The sequence below is a fragment of the Desmodus rotundus genome, chromosome 3 (assembly GCF_022682495.2).
Source record: "Desmodus rotundus isolate HL8 chromosome 3, HLdesRot8A.1, whole genome shotgun sequence".
NCBI lineage: Eukaryota > Metazoa > Chordata > Mammalia > Chiroptera > Phyllostomidae > Desmodus > Desmodus rotundus.
Genome location: NC_071389.1, coordinates 98830302 through 98848006, shown reverse-complemented (window position 1 = coordinate 98848006; position 17705 = coordinate 98830302). Strand labels below are relative to the sequence as shown.

At 38.1% G+C, this 17705-nt stretch overlaps 1 protein-coding gene across 3 annotated transcripts in view; it reads left to right on the top strand.

Moving 5' to 3' along the window:
* The window catches only part of CENPP (centromere protein P), a 306566-nt gene that overhangs the window by 43682 nt on the left and 245179 nt on the right, over positions 1–17705 (top strand). For 2 of the 3 annotated variants that reach the window (XM_024580770.3, XM_053920607.1), the window contains exon 5: positions 13167–13263. The exons of the other annotated variant lie outside the window; for it this stretch is intronic. In XM_024580770.3, the coding sequence (XP_024436538.1) occupies positions 13167–13263 (97 nt within the window). The remainder of the gene's footprint in view (positions 1–13166; positions 13264–17705) is intronic. 3 annotated transcript variants of the gene reach the window in all.

Here is a 17705-nt window from a genome sequence, read left to right as displayed (position 1 = left end):
ATGTCCACCTCTGCCTTGAAAGGACTTCTAAGTGTCGGTTGGATCCCCAGGTGGGGCACAAGCAAGAGGCAACCTATCAATTCTTGTCTCTTAAACCAACGCCTATCTTTCTCTCTCCCCAAATCAGTAGAATATATCCTGTGTGTATTGTCTTCTTTCAGGTCTCAAATCATCCTAATGGAGTGGGGGAAAGAAGGGAAGAGTCCAGCAGCAAAACTGTAACTCAGGAAAGTGGCAGGCTTCCTCCAGTGAGTCTCAGCCCCTGGGACGTGCCGCTGCACCCCCACCAGGGCCTCTGCAGCCAGCACCACCTCTGCTGCCTTTTTCTGCCCTTAGCGTGCGGAGCTCCCTGGCCGATCTGCAGCCTCCTCAGTCAGACTCTGGTCGGTTCCAGTGGCCAGAGTTGGGGAGGCGATAGCCTCATCCCCGGTAAATACTGCAGTCCATGGGCCCAGGCTCCCCTCTAATGCAGGTTGTGAGGATTGGCCCCATGCAGAGTGCACAGAGGTATGGTTGGGCGCTGAGGCTGCCCCGGTGGCTTTGTCCCCAGGAGGATTTTGTAAATTCCACAAAATGGTTCCTACACAGCCAGAAGTGCTGGGGTGAGTGGTGATGGTGGCAGTGGTTCCACCAGGAGAGCCCTGGCTGCCTGCCCCCGAGTTCCCTCACAGTCGGGCAGGTATTCGAACACTTGCACATATGCCCGTGTACTGGCCCATGCATATGCTCACTCATACACACACAACTGAATTTTCGAGTTGGTTGCTCTGTAGTTTACTGCAAGACTGATCTGGGGTTTGGAGCAAGAGAATGGAAGCTTCCAGCTACTCTGCAGCCATCTTGCAACCATCAAATAATGTTATAATTCTTATTTTCTGCCTTTTTACATATTTTAAGGAACTTAAGAGGAGAAGTATAGTCTGATAAATATATAGATTTTTACTACTTTTGACTGCTCTTCCTTCATTTCTGATATTCCAGGTTACCCTCCAGTATCATTTTCTTTTCATCTGAAGAATTCTCTTTAGTATTTCTTTTTGAGTAGGTTCACTTAGACAAATCCTTTTAGTTTTCTTCATCGGAGACTGTCATTATTAAACCTCTGTTCCTGAAGAATATTTTCACTGGATATTGATTTCTGGGTTGACAGATCTTTTCTTTCAGTATTTCAAAAAATGTTTCAATTCTTTCTGTCCTCCATGGTTTCTGTTAAGAAATCTATTGTCTTTGAATTCCAAGTTGCCCTATATGAAGTATATGTCTGTTTTTGTCTAACTAATTTCAGGATTTAAAAAACATAATTTCAGTAGTTTAATTATAATTTGTTGAGGCATGGATTTCTTTGTGTTTATCATCTCTGAGGTTATCTGAGCTTCTTGAATTTGTGTGTTTATGTCTTTTTACCAAATTTGGCAGGCTTTTCATTTAGTATTTTTTTATACGTATGTGTGTGTGTGTGTGTGTATTATATATATTTTGCTCAATACTTTTTCTCCTCTGCTTCTGTGTCTCTGATAACAAAAGTGTAAAACTTTTTGGTATTGTCCTACATGTTCCTGAGGCTCTGTCATTCTTTTCCCTGTTTTCCTTTTCGTTTTATTCATATTGGATTTTTTTTTTTTGCATTCACCACTGCAATGAAGATATTGAACCATTCCATCAATAGAAACATATCTCTCATGTTCTCACTTTATAGTCACACTGCCTCCTTCACTGTAAATGCCTGGCAAAACATGCTCAGATCTTCATACTAGAGTATGAAGATCTTACTCTTTACAAAATGTCAAATAAATGAAATCACAGTGTAACTTTCTGAGACCAGCTTCTTTACTTAGCATAATGCCTTTGAAATTCATCTATCTTTTCACTTCAAAGTAATATTCCATTGTATGGATACCAGTTTGTTCATTCACTTACTCATTGGAACACATTTGGTTATTACTTGTTTTGGTGTTTCTGAACGGAGCTGCTGTAAAACATTCATTAGAGGTTTTTGTGTGTCTAAGTTTTCTTTCTCTAAGGAAGATAACCAGAAGTAGGATTGCTGGGTGATATAGTGAGTATATGTTTAAATTTATAATAAACTGCAAACTTTACCAGAGCAACCATACCATTTCACAACCCTTTTTCACCAGCAGTGTGTGAAAGTGACTGGTAATATTTTAGTGAATTAACTTTTGATATTCACCTGGATGTAGACTTAATATTGCTCAGAACTTGTTTTCGAAATAAAAATTTAGAATTTTTATTTTGAAGTTCTGTTTTGCTTATAATTAAGAAAGAGACATTTGGGGTTATTTTATGTTTCTGACTAGTTGAAATTGAAATATGTCACTGCTAGCATTTTGTGAAAGAAATCCATAACATCTGTTTTGCATTAGTAACATTTGGACTATGCTTGGGAAACATAATAAATTACAATAATTCTTAACAGCTATAAGATACACCTTTCTATAATGGGCAGCTATATGTGCGGTAATCGAGTACACTTTATGGAGATGTGAATGAGACCCACTTTTTTTAATGACCTACTTTTTTAAAAAAAATTCTCACTCGAGGATGTGTTTATTGATTTTAGAGAGAAAGGAAAGGGGGGACAGAGGGGAGTAGGGAGGGAGAAGGAAAGAGAGAGAAAGAGAGAAGGAGAGAGGAGGGGTGGGAGAGGAGAGAGAGGGGAGAGGAAGAGGCCAAGGGAGAGGGAGAGAAACATCATTGGGAGAGAGAAACATTGATCTGTTGCTTCCGACAAGTGCCCTGGGGATCACACCTGCAACCTTTTGGTGTACAAAACAATGCTTCAGCCAACTAGACCCCTGGCCAGGGATGCCTTAGTCCACTTTTAAATAAAGTTCTTTCTAAAAATGTATGTAACCGAACAGTCTCTTTCTCTTTTTCCTTCTCTCTGAGTTCCTGTAATGTGTTTGTGTTTAAATTTTGGCTATTGTAGTTTTTAAATTTTTTTCTCTGCTCGTTCCATTACCACATGATCAAGTGCTTAATGTTGGGTGCCTGGTTTGATAGAGATTAAAATATCATGTCACTTTCACCTGTAAACTCCAATAAAGTAACTGCTGGTCATTATAGGCCTATATTTTTTGGAGAGTAATTTGTTCACTCAGACGTTAAAAAGGTATATGTAATTGATATTGGAGTATGTTTTAACACTTAATCTCAAGTGTTCCCTATAAAATATATGTTTATGTAGATGTGTGTTCACTTTTATTTTCCTTGTTGTTCTCTTGCTGTCCCTTTTGGTCTTTTGACACTCTGTTCCCATTTCCTGCTTTCTTTTGGATTAAATATTTGTTAGTATTCCATGTTAATTTGTTTGCTGGCTTTTTGGCCATATCTGTATTTCTTTTTAATTGGCTGCTAGAAGGATTGCAACATACATAACTTAATTTTTAACAGTTTACTTGGACTTAACACTTTGCCACTGCAAGTGCAATCTTGAAGGCTTATCACTATAGATCCCTTTCTCTCTCTGCTTCACGTTATAGTTTTCAGAGGAATTACATTGATATGTATTCAGTGAACACCAACTCAGAGAGTTACACTTGTTAACTTTCGAATGTCATGTATAAGTTAACAAACTTAAAAAGACTGATAATTTGTTATATTTACCCAGATTTTTACAATCTCTGTAGCTGTTCCTTATGAAACGTGTTTGATAACATTGCATATATCATGACTGTGTCCTCCTAAGTACACTGGTGTGCACTTTTAAGAATAGAGATATTTCCTTCCATGGGGGCTGTCCAGAACAAGTCCAGCCATTGTTAATATAACGAGAATGGTTTGTACAACATCCACGTAACCTGGCAGTCAAGGAAAGTGGACTTGAATGCATATGCATGAACAATAATGACTTCATTGTACTAATTAGTGGGGGTGGTAGACACTGTTGAGTCAGCATGTGTACTGTGTGGCCGTCGTATTCAAAATGACTGAGCTAATAGAGCAACAAATGTGCATCACATTTTGCGTTAAGCTTGATTCAGAAGGCCACAGCCATGGGCAACTAACTGTTGATTGGCAGCTTCATCACAACAATGCTCCCACTCTTGCATCGCGTCTCATACGGAGTTTTTTTGCAAAACATCAAATCACCCAGGTGACTCAGCCCCTCTACAGCCCTGTGACTTCAGACTTTTCCCAAAATTGAAATTATCTTTGAAATGAAAGAGATTTCAGACTATCAATAAGATTCAGGAAGATATGATGGGGCAACTGAGGGTGATTGGGAGAACTGTGTGAGGTCCCAAAGTGCTTACTTTGAAGGGGACCGAGGTGTCATTGTCCTATATACAATGTTTCTTGTACCTTGTATCTTCTTTAATAAATGTCTCTATTTTTCATATTATATGGCTGAATACTATCTGGACAGACCCTGCATACTCATAGTACAATGATTCACTTTATAAATTGACGTTGATGTAATACTTTTATCCAATTTGCCATCTAGGGGGAGAGGAGGTGGGTATAAGGAGACTAAATGGTAATGGGGAAAAAATACAATAAAAGTAAATTAATTAATTACAAAATAATTTGCCATCTATACTCCAGTTTTGTTAGTTGATCTAATAATTTCCTTTATTGCATTTTCTTTTTCCCTATGCTGTGCTGCATGATCCATTCTTGGATCAAGTATTGTATATACTTGGCATGTTTCCATAGATTTCTTTATTCTGGAACAATTCCAGAACCTTTATTTGCCTTTTATGACATTTCTCTCTTTAAAAAATACACTTTTTCGACCTTCGCCCCTCAATAAAATGTTCCTTATTTGTCTTTGATCTTTTCTTATGATCAATTGCTATTTATGTATTTTCTTTTTTTCCTTTTTTAAATTAAATTTATTTTATTGTTATTTTTAATTTTTAAAATTTATTTATTTATTTTTATTCAGTTACAATTGTCTGCATTTTCTCCCCTTCCCTCCACCCCACCCCAGCCAGTCCCACCTCCCTCCCCCACTTCTTCCCTCCCCCTTGATTTTGTCCTTGTGTCCTTTATAGTAGCTCCTATAGGCCCCTCTCCCCACTATCCCCTCCCCACTCCCCTATGGCTGTTGTTACAGTGTTCTTAATTACAATGTCTCTGGTTATATTTTGTTTGCTATTTTCTTTTATTGATTATGTTCCAGTTAAAGGTGAGATCATATGGTATTTGTCCCTCACCGCCTGGCTTATTTCACTTAGCATAATGCTCTCCAGTTCCATCCATGCCATTGCAAAGGGTATAAGCTCCTTCTTTCTCTTTGCTGTGCTATTTATTTATTTTCAAGTACAATAAAATACTATATAGATGATGTTTTGTTTTTCTCAGATATTTGACCCACATAGGTGATCTTAATTTTGTTCATTTAATCAGCGTCGCCTGATTCTCCTCTGTAGCATCTGTGTTACTGCTTTTTTATTCCCTTGCAACTAATCGGTAGTCTGTGGGGAGATACTATATTACCATACAAAAACTACTCTTCATTAAAATATTTGCCTAGATTTAGCATCTCCTGATGATTCTTGTTTGATCCACTGTTTACTATGATGGTTGCAAAATGATAATTTTGCAACTCTAGCATTTCCTCTACTTTTTTCAGTAGGCATGGGGCCTTGTGCTTAATACATTTCTCTTCTCCCTTATGTATACATACATATCTCTTTATCTGTGTGTATGTGTACATATCTAGTTATTATAGGTATGGTTCATTTGTTTTTATTTTTTCAATGATTTATAATTCCTTACTCTTCTTATTTATTTTGTGATCAAATTATCTTATACGTGATCAGTGTAAAATCTTTCAAGCTGGCTCCTAAATTTGTGTGATATTTTCTCATCGTATTTTTGATCATATCCTTATATTCTGGCATAAAAATTTTCCAGCCTCAAACTATACTTCTCCTACCCCAAAAAAGAAATAAAAGCATATTATATACTTATATATTAATCTCTAAGAATGTAATGATGAACAAGAGGCATAGTTACTGACTTCATAAAGCTGCCAAACTAGTGAATGAGTAGAACCAGTAATGCATGGTAAATGATGATGGGCTAAGTGCTCTGGGAGTATAAATGTATACCATATTATTCAGACTATTAAGACGCACCCCCACCCCAATGTGGGAGGAAAATGGGGGTGCAACTTATAGTCCGAGTGTAGCTTACCTGGCTTGCTGTTGGTTGGTGCGGTGGAGCAGGGTCTTTTTACCTATTTTCCTCATCTGAAACCTAGGTGTGTCTTAGGGTCTGGTGCGTCTTACAGTCTAAAAAACACAGTACTTACTACATGGATAGCATTGTTGTATGAGCTTAATATGTAGCAGTGAACAAAACAAAGCATCTCTGTCCTTATAAACTTATTTTCCATTTATGCTTCCTATTCCCTGTACTTTTTCCTTCATTATCTCCTCTCCCCCTCCCCGTTGATAACCCTCCATGTGATCTCCATTTCTGTTAATCTTCCTGTTTTAGTTGTTTGCTTAGTTCTTTGTTTTTGGATTTGTTTTTTTAGGTTCAGTTGTTGATAGTTGGTGAGTTTGTTGTCTTTTTATTGTTCATAATTTCTATCTTATTCTTTTTCTTGGAAAAGTCCCTTTAACATTTCCTATAATAAGGGCTTGGTGATGATGAGCTCCTTTAACTTGACCTTATCTGGGAAGCGCTTTATCTGCCCTTCCATTCTAAATGAAAGCTTTGCTGGATAGAGTCATCTTGGATGTAGGTCCTTGCTTTTCATGACTTCAAATACTTCTTTTCAGCCCCTTCTTGCCTGAAAGGTTTCTCTTGAGAAATCAGCTGATAGTCTGATGGGAACTCTTTTGTAGGTAGCTGTCTCCTTTCCTCTTGCTGCTTTTAAGATTCTCTCCTTATCTTTAATCTCAGGTAATGTAATTATGATGTGCCTTGGTGTGTGATTCCTTGGATCCAACTGTTTGGGACTCTCTGAGCTTCCTGGACTTCCTGGAAGTCTCTTTCCTGTGCCAGATTGGGGAAGTTCTCCTGCATTATGTTTTCAACTAAGTTTTCCATTTCTTGCTCTTCCTCTTCTCCTTCTGGCACCCCTATGATTTGGACGTTGGAATGTTTAAAGTTGTCTCAGAGTTTCCTAAGCTTCTTCTCATTTTTTTGAATTCTTGTTTCTTCATTCTGTTTTGGTTGAGTGTTTCTTTCTTCCTTCTGGTCCACACTGTTGATTCGAGTCCCAGTTTCCTTCCCATTTCTGTTGGCTCCCTGTGCATTTTCCTTTATTTCACTTTTCACAGCCTTCACTTTTTCCTCTCTCTTGTGGCCATATTTGACCAGTTGTGTGAGCATCCTGATTACCAGTACTTTGAACTCTGCATCTGATAGATTGGCTATCTCTTCATTACTTAGTTGTATTTTTTCTGGAACTTTGATCTGTTCTTTCATTTGGGCCATATTTTTTTGTCTTATTTGTCTGTTATGTAGTAAGGGGTGGAGCCTTAGGTATTCACCAGGGTGGGGCAACCGACTTGGCTGTGTTGTGGTGCTATATGTGAGGGAGGGGTTTGAGGGGTAACAGTGCCGCTTGCTCAGCTCTCTGCTGGCTTTCATTCACTTCCTCCACTACCCACAAGCAAATTGGGCCCTTCTGGTGCTGATTTCCCAGTTTGGTAGGTTTCTGTATGTTCTAGGGCCCTGTGGGTCTCTCCAGCAAACTCTCCTTTGAGGCTGGGAGTTTTTCCTGCCACCTTGACCCCCACAGGTTTTTTCAGTCAGAGGGTTTGAGGCTTTATTTCCCCGTGCTGGAACTCTGGTTTAAGTGGTCTGTCTTGCTCCCCAGTTGTTCCTCCTGGTTTATCTGCACGCAAATGTTGGGCTGCGTGCTCCACTAGGCCACTACCTTGCCTGCCAGGTCCTGCAGCCACCATCTTGCCGTCAGTCCTCTCCACCCAGCTTCCTGTCTCCACCCCTCCTGCCTGGATGAGTGTTTTTTCTTTAACTCCTCGGTTTTCAGATTTCTGTACAGTTCGATTTTCTGGCAGTCCTGGTTATTTTTTGTTTTTAAATTTGTCGTTGTCCTTCTTTTGGTTGTGCGAGGAGGCACAGTGTGTCTACCCATACCTCCATTTTGGCTGGAAGTCTATTGACCATTATTTCTTGAGGTAAACTTTTAGCTCTTTACACTCAGCTCTTTTTCTGTGACTTCAATTATGAATATTTGGTATACTTGCTGGTATCTCACACATTTTTTAGGCTCAGTTTTTTTCTCACTTTTTTTTTCTTTCTGCTACTTAAATTGGATACTTTCCCTTTACCTGTATTTATTTTTGTTGTTGATTGTTCAGCCTGTTCAGATCTGCTGTTCAGCGCTTTTAGTGATTTTTTCATTTTCGTTATTGTGCTTTTTGGTTCTAGAATTTCTATTTATTTCCTTTTTATAATTTGTTTCATTGATATTCCTTGTTTGTTTTGCACATATTGTTTTCTTGGTTTCTTTTAGTTCTCTTTACATATTTAGGATGTGTTCATTTAACATCTTTGTCTAGTAATTCCACTCTCTGCGTTTCCTTGAGGAAAGTTTCTGTTAATTTCTTTCTATCTTGCATGATTAGTTTTTTTTTAGTGGTGGTGGTTGTTGAATACAGGACATTTTGAATTCGATGTACAAAAAGGAAGTAAAAGAAAATATATAGTATCTCTAGGTTTTTTTATTTTGACTTTGTGTTGAGGTACTCCTTCAACACTTAGCAGGGCCTTTCACAACTTTGTCTTAGTGTTTACTCTCTGCTAGCCTTTAGCCTAAAGGTCAGCCAGGGGTGAAAGCTATTGTCTTCTCAGGTCTTTTCTGAGGATGAATCCTGTCCTGGACATTCATGAGGTTTGCTAGTTTCTTGGTATACAGAGGCTCTCTTCAAAATACTTATTCTCTAAGGATTCTCACTCTGCACCTTTTTCTTTCTTGGTTTGTGACATGTTTGTTGTTTGTATTAACTATTATTTTGCCTCAGGCAACAGTTGATTGTTCATTTGACTTTCAAATTCTTTAAGAAGTGTCCTCTGCATATTTAAGTCTTTACTCCAAGGAAATAATGGGTTAGGTGAAAAATAGTCATTCTCCTTTCATTAGTCCTCAAGGACCCCACAGAGAGATCAACACAAGTACAATTCAATTAGGAACAAGATCCACTTTGCTGAAAATGGGATGCCATCTTCAACACTATCCCTTTGTGCTGGTGGAGGGTGTGGTTAGTATAACTAAAGCATTGCAAAACTTTCCTCCCTTGCTTATGGGCCCTTCTCCTGGTTAAATATTTTACTATCTTCCCACATTCCAGTGTGAGACAGTGGTTTTTAGTGTTTATGAACAGGGATGGCCCAGTAGTCTCTATTTTGCCATTTTTGCAGTTGTCCTCGTCAACACACTTTTACTCAAAAGCACATCCTGGCTCACTTTTATGGGCTGTAGTGTAAAAGTGCTATCTTGATTTACCTTTCCTGGACACTGCCCTGAGGCCAATCTGAATTCTGAGTGGCATTCTATACCACAGTTCACTTCTTAGTATTTTTTGCTCTATTTTTCTGGTCAAATTTTTTTGTGGGGCATTTGGGCAATGATCTCAGGACTTCATATACAAATGTATAGGATATCTTTCTCTAGGTTCCTTCTCTCTAATTCTCTGCACTCTGTGCTTAGGATCACATAGTGTAGGATGTGAAACATTGATGAAGCATCCTACTGTATTTGCAGGAGGTTTTTGTCAATTTTGCTTGGTGTCAAGGCTAGGGCTAGTTCACAAAGCTTCTTCCCACAGTCTCCCCTGCAACAGCATGCTATCAGGAAGTGAGGGCGCTGCATTTTTACCGAATTAGCTTATTGCCAGTGTTGCCAATTTCCCAGCTAGGAGAAAGAGGTCCTCAGTTCCTCTTTGGCATTAGAGTTCTGTTCTACATGGACCCCTCTTCTCATCTTTTTTTTTTTTCTTTTAACTGCATCAAAATTTTATTAATTTTTGAAAACCTTTGCTATTAAGCAATAATTCAAAAATGAAACTTACAAACATTACATTCAGAGGATTGAATCAATTGATTTTTAACATTGGGTTTTTTAAATTGGATGTAGTTGACATATAACATTGTATATTAGTTTCAGGTATGCATCATAATGATTCAATATTTGTATATATTGCAAAATGATCACCACAATAAGTATAGTTAACATTGATCACCACACATAGTTTCAGTTTTTCTTCTGATGAGAACTTTTAGCATACAATAGCAACTTTCAAACATGCAATAAGTATTATTAACTACAGGTACTATTCTGTACATTATATCTCCATGACTTATTTTATAACTGGATGTTTGTATCTTTTGACCACCTTTACCCATTTCCTCCATTTCCAACCCTACCCCTGCCTCTTGGCAATCACCAATGTCTGTGAGTTTGGTTTCTATTGTGTGTGTGTGTGTGTGTGTGTGTTTTAAGATTTTACGTATAAGTGAGATCATATGGTATTTTCTTTCTCTGTCTGACTTATTTCATGATGCTTTAGTGTCCATTCATTTTGTTGCAAATGGCTGGATTTCCTTCTTTTTTATGGTTGAAAATACTCTATTGTGTGTGTGTGTGCACGCCTGCCACATTTTTGTTTTCCTTTCACTCATTGATAGACACCTACATTGTTTCCATGTCTTTGCTGTAGTAAATAATGCTGCAGTGAGTATGGGGGTACATATATCTTTTCAAGTTAGTGTTTTTGTTTCTTTCAGATAAATACCCAAAAGTAGAATCGGTGGATCATATGATCATTGTAGTTGTAATTTTTTGAGAAAATGTCATACAGTTTTCATATGATTCTACCAATTTACATTCCCAACAGTGCACAAAGGTTCCCTTTCCTCTACGTTCTCATTGACACTCGTTATTTCTTATCTCTTTGATAATAGCCATTCTGACGGGTATGAGGTAATAATTTCATTGTGGTTTTGGTTTGCATTTCCCTGACGGTTAGTGATGTCGAACACCTTTTTATGTACCTGTTGACTATCTGTATGTCTTCTTTGGAAAAATGTGTATTTAGGTCCTCTGCCCATTTTTCAATCAATTTGTTGGGGTTTTTTGCTCTTGTATTGTATGATTTTTTAATATATTTTGGATATTAACCCTGTCAGATACATGCTTTGCAGATATTTTCTTCCCTTTGGTAGGTTGCCTTTTTATCTGTTGATGGTTTTGTTTGCTGTGCAGAAATTTTTTAGTTTGATGTAGTCCCTTGTTTATTTTGCTTTTGTTGCTTTAACTTTTGGTGTCAAATCAAAAAAATCATTACCAAGACCAATGTCCTCCCTCTTCTCATCTTACTTGACCTCTGCTGGCTAGAAAGTAGCAGTGTTTCCCTGGGCCTTTTATGTTACTTTCTAACTCTACCCTATGGTCTTTCTGGGTTCCAGTCTCCTCTTGCATATACAGAAGGCGAAAATAAACCCAAGTAACTGAACACCCGATCATTCCTTAATTCCTAAAGTTCTACCCATTCCGCCTTCTTCTCTTCACATTTCAGAGTCTTTCAATACTTGCTTTACTTATTATGCCAGTGGTTCTAAATTCTAATTAATGGGAGTCTTTGGGAGGAATGTGCTTTTAAATCCATCATGTCTAGAATGGGAACTTTATTCCCATATTTATTGAATGAATGATTAAATGAATACACTTGCTTACAAGTTGCTTGTGTTTGTGGGTGTCAATATAACGACGGGAATAGTATTGAGGAAATTAAATTCCTGTGGAAGCTCGTAGACATAGGAATAAAATTATTGTTTGTGATTTCAGGAATAGAACATGTGGTGTAGTAGTGAGGTCATTGTTCATACAATAATTTTCTGACACCAACTGGGTGTCCTATAATTTGATTCAATCCTGACACTACCCAGATTTAGCATAGACCCACAGACTAAGGCAAAATCCTCCACAAGACTGCTCTATGTCATATGCCACCTGCATGTCTGACCTACTTAGCAATAATATGGGTGTTTGCATAGTCCCCTCAAATTTGATAATTTGCTAAAACTCAAGAGAAGTCACTGAAAATGCTCTATTGAAAATTGTAGTTTTATTAGAAAAGTTACAATGTAGAAATAGCCACATGGAAGCAATGAATAGACTGTGGTCTGGCGCATGGTGAGGGTAGGGTCACAAAGAGGAACATAGAACTTTTTTAAAAAATTATTTTATTGTTGTTCAATTACAGTTGTCTGCATTTTCTCCCCACCCCTTTACCCTACCCCAGCCAAACCCACCTCCCTCCCCTGCTTCCACCCTCCCCCTTGGTTCTGTCCATGTGTCCTTTATAGTACTTTTTCCCTTTCTTGCGAGATCCATGTACGTTAGCCTCCCAGCACATCAATGTGTTCACCAACCAGGAAGCTACACTAAGCTTTGTTGTCCAGATTTTTTATTGTTGTTCTCTTACATAGCTATCATTGATTAAATAGTTGTCCGTGTGATTGAGTTTTTCCCACCTCTCCCTGTCCTTCCTGGAGGTCTGGTTGGGTCAAAGTACCAGTCTCTTAATCAAGTGGTTGGTCTTTCTGGTGACTTGTCCCTATTCCCAGACTATCTAGGGATCACCTTGAGTCACTATTAACATAATAAAGGCACTCTTGTCACTCAGGATTTTTAAGGGTTGTTGAGGCTCTGTGCCAACAACTGGGGATAAAAACAAGATATATATTCTTTTTTAAAAAGATTTTATTTATTTATTTTTCAAGATGGGGAGAGGAAGGAGAAAGAGAAGAAGAGAAACATCAGTGTGTGGTTGATTCTCATGTGCCCTAGACTGGGAATCAAACCAGTGACCCTCTGGTTCCCAGGCCGGCGCTCAATCCACTGAGCCACACCAGCCAAGGCAAGATAGATATTCTTTATTATACCACAGTTATCAAATAAAATTTCAAGGACAATATGGTGCCTTGGAAGATGGGTAGGATTTAAACAATTGGAGATGGGGACAAGGGCATTCCAGACTGAGAAAGTAGTGTTAGCAAACACATGGGCACATACTCAAAAGTGCAGAGTTTAGTATGTAGAAATATAACAACTTGTTTTTTTAGCTTTAGTGAAGGATATATAACAAAGAGTAAAGCCAGGTTAGACCTCTCATTTAGTAATATTTACTAATTATAGGAATTTTTTATTCCTACAGAGCAGAAGAAAGAAGAGATCTGTTTATGTTTTTCCGAAGCCTACACTTTTTCGTGGAGTGGTGTGAATATCGTAAGCGCACATTTAAACATTTCAAGGTAGTATCTAATGTCTTTCAATTTAAACATATATGGCTCTGGCTGGGTTGCTCAATTGGTTGTAGTGTCATCCGGATGCGCCAGGGTTGCCGGTTTAGTCCCCACACAGGCACATGTGGGAATCAACCAGTGGATGCATAAATAAGTGGAACAACAAGTTGATGTTTCTCTCTCTCTCTCTCTCTCTCTTCTCTCTCTCTTTCTCTTCCCCTCTCTCCTTCCCTCCCTCCATGTTTCTCTCTCTCTCTTCCCCCCCCCCCCCCGCCTCCCCTCTTCTCTCTCCCTAAAATGAATAAATAAAATTTTTTAAAAAAGTATATGAAAAAGTGAAGCTCATGTTCATTTGGGGATTTAACATAACATTCTTTCCTTAAAGTTTTTAAACAAAAAACGTTTTAATTGGCTTTTGGAATTTGCGATTATTTGGAATAAAGGAAGAATGCTCCTATACAAATCAGTGAATCTTATATGATGGAATATCTTGAAAGAATTATAGTTATATTCTTACTTACTTTATAATACACATTTTGAAAAACTAATCTGTCAAGCATACTAGAAGTAAAATGACAAATACTAATAAAGAACATAATAGCAGGCTTATCACATAGCAGTGTAATCTTTATGTTTTGAGCTAGATCAGTATTTTGAGCTTCTTAACTATCATACTTCAAGTTTAAATACTGAAGTCTGATTCTTGTCAAATAATGCCTCAAAAGGCAGATACCAGCACTTTCAAACACTCGTTTTTATTCCTTTTGTTTGTTTTCTGGCATAACTAGTTGGATAGCATCAAATTATTCACAGCAGTGATGCACACAAAGAGTACTTCTGAAAGAATCAATATAAATAACATCTCAAGGTTCAAGTTTGCCTAACTAAGTCATGACTTTTGTTTTTATAACTGGTATTAACTCTCCTTTATTTTGGATTCTATTATTACTGATATTATTTGCATTTAGTTTGGTTGAGCTAATAAAATCTGTCAAGCATAAGGTTTTCTTTAGAATGAAACATGCCAGTTACCTGTCCTGTACCTGTACCTGTACTGCAATCCCTTGAGTAGTTCTCACAGTTATGTTGTTTACTTGCAGGTGGTCTTGGTACCAGAACAATTAAATAGCTCTTCTTCAGAAATGATTGAGGAATATGCTGGCAATTATAGTTATGAATCACCTAATATGGTTTACTTAGACATTTGAATGGGTTGTGGGAAATGTGAGGGCTATCCCATTTCTAAAGCCAATTTGCCTCCAGGTGCTTTCAAGGCAGGTGTAGAAGTATAATTGGTGTGTTTTTCCTGTAGAGTGTAGAGCATGCCTATGAGCTGGTCTTTGCTGGTGATAAGATTACTAGAATGGAAAGAAACAGTCACATTGTTATGCAACTATCATCAATATCTAGCTCTAGAATTTTTTCATCAGTCCAAACTCAAATTCTGTCCCTATTAAATAGTAACTTGCTGTTTCCTACTCCCCTCAACTTGTAGGAACCACCATTCTATCTTCTGTTTCTATGAATTAGACTACTACAGGTACCTCATTTAAGCAGAATCATAAAATTTATCCCTTTTGCCTGGCTTATTTCACATAGCATAATGTCCTCAAGGTTCATCTATGTTGTAGCATGTGTCATGATTTCATTCCTTTATAAGGCTGAATAGTATTCCATTTTATGTATTTCTCACATTTTATCCATTCCTCTGTTGATGGACACTTGGATTGTTTCCACCTTTTGGTTACGTGAATAGTGCTTCTGTGAAGAATGCTATACAACATTTGTTATATCAGTTGCAGTCCTCGCTTTCAGTTCTCTTAAGTATAACCTGTAAGTGGAGTTGCTGGATTGTATGGTAAGTCTATGTTTAATTTTTTGAAGAACCGCATTTTTTTTCTACAGTATTTGCACCATTTTACATTTCCAACAACAATGTACAAGGCTTCCAATTTCTCTATATCCATTTTTTATTCATTTTTTCCTTTTTTGTCAGAGCCAGCCTAATGGGTGTAAAGTGGTATTCTCGTTGTGGTTTTTATTTGCATTTTCTTAATGATAAGTGTTGTTCAGCATCTTTTCATGTGTTTATGGGCCATTTGTATGTTGTCCATGGAGAAAGATCTGTGCAAGTCCTTTACACATTGAATCAGATTGTTTGGGGTTTTTATTGTTGAGTTGTAGGAGTTCTTTGTATATTCTAGATATCGATCCCTTATCTAATACATAATTGGCAAATATTTTCTCCCATTCCCTGGATTGTCTTTTCATTCTCTTGATAGCATCTTTTTTTAAATTAACTAATTTTCTTTTTTCACCTGAGGATACGTTCATTGATTTGAGAGATAGAGGGAGGGAGGGACACTGATATGCGAGAGAAACAGCAATTGGTTGCCTTTCATACATGCCCCAACCGTGGGTCAAACCCACAACCTAGTTATGTGCCCTGACTGGGAATCGAACCTGCAACCCTTTTGGTTTATGGGACAATGCTCCAAACAACTGAGTCACCAGCCACAGGCCCTTGGTAGTATCTCTTGATGCACAAAAGTTTTTAATTTTGATGAAGCCAATATATCTATTTTTTTGCTGCTTGTGATTTTGATGCCATATCCAAAAAAATCGTGGCCAAATTTAATGTCATAAAGATTTTTCTCTTTTTTACCCTAAGAATTTTATAGTTTAGCTCTTAAGTTTAGGTGTTTAATCTAGTTTGTATGCTAAGGATCAAACTTTATTCTTTTGCATGAGCATATTCAGTTTTCCAGCACTGTTTGTGGTAGAGACTGCCCTTTTCCATATTGAGTGGTCTTGTCACCTTTGTTGAAAATCATTTGACCATATGTGCAAAGATTTGTTTCTGGGCTCCCTATTATATTCCATTGGTCTCTATGTCTGTCCTTATACCAGTACAATACTTTTTATTGTAGTTCCTTTGTAGTGATATATTTTTTAAAATATATTTATTGATTATGCTATTACAGTTTTCCCCTTTCAGCCTCTTCACTCCATCCTGCCCACCCCCTCCCTCCCACATTCCCCCCCTATAGTTCATGTCCATGGGTCATACATATAAGTTCTTTAGCTTCTACATTTCCTACACTATTCTTACCCTCCCCCTGTCTATTTTCCACCTACCATTTATGCTAATTCTTCTCTGTACCTTTCCCCCTCTCTCCCCCTCCCACTCCCCTGTTGATAACCCTCCATGTGATCTCCATTTCTGTGGTTCTGTTCCTGTTCTAGTTGTTTGCTTAGTTTGCTTTTGTTTTTGTTTCAGGTGTGTTTGTTAATAACTGTGAGTTTGCTGTCATTTTTACTATTCCTATTTTTTATCTTGTTTTTCTTAGGTAAATCCGTTTAACATCTCCTGTAATAAGGGCTTGCTGATGGTGAACTCCTTGAACTTCACCTTATCTGGAAGCACTTTATCTGCCCTTCCATTCTAAATGATAGCATTGCAGGATAGAGTAATCGTGGATGTAGGTCCTTGCTTTTCATGACTTCAAATACTTCTTTCCAGGCCCTTCTTGCCTGTAAGGTCTCTTTTGAGAAATCAGCTGACAGTCTTATGGGAACTCCTTTGTAGGTAACTGTGTCATTTTCTCTTGCTGCTTCTAAGATTCTCTCCTTCTGCTTAATCTTGGGTATTGTAATTATGATGTGCCTTGGTGTGTGATTCCTTGGATCCAACTGTTTGGGACTCTCTGAGCTTCCTGGACTTCCTGGAGGTCTGGTTCCTTTGCCAGATTGGGGAAGTTCTCCTTCATTATTTGTTCAAAGAAGTTTTCAATTTTTTGCTCTTCCTCTTCTCCTTCTGGCACCCCTATAATTCAGATGTTGGAATGTTTAAAGATGTCCTGGAGGTTCCTAAGCCAGTCCTCATTTTTTTAAATTCTTGTTTCTTTATTCTGTTCTGGTTGGATGTTTCTTTCTTCCTTCTGGTCCACACCATTGATTTGAGTCCCACTTTCCTTTCCATCACTATTGGTTCCCTGTATATTTTCCTTTGTTTCTGTTAGCATAGACTTCATTTTTTCATCTAAATTATAACCATATTCAACCAATTCTGTGAGCGTCCTTATTACCAGCGTTTTGAACTGTGCATCTGATCGGTTGGCTATCTCTTCATTGCTTATTAGCATTTTTTCTGGAGCTTTGATCTGTTCTTTCATTTGGGCCATATATGTTTTGTCTCAGTGCTCCTGTTAATGTTGTAAGGGGTGGAGCCTTAGGTGTTCACCAGGGCAGGGTAATGCTGGTCATTGCTCTGTGAAGCTGTACGTGGGGGAGGGGCCGAGAGGGAGTAATGGCGCTTGCTCCACTCTCTGCCGGATTTTAGTCACTCCTTCCGCAACTCACAATCAAATTGGGCCCCTCTGGGGCTGATTCCCGAGTGGGTGGGCTTGTGCACACTCTAGGCGCCTGTGGTTCTCCCCAACAAACTCTCA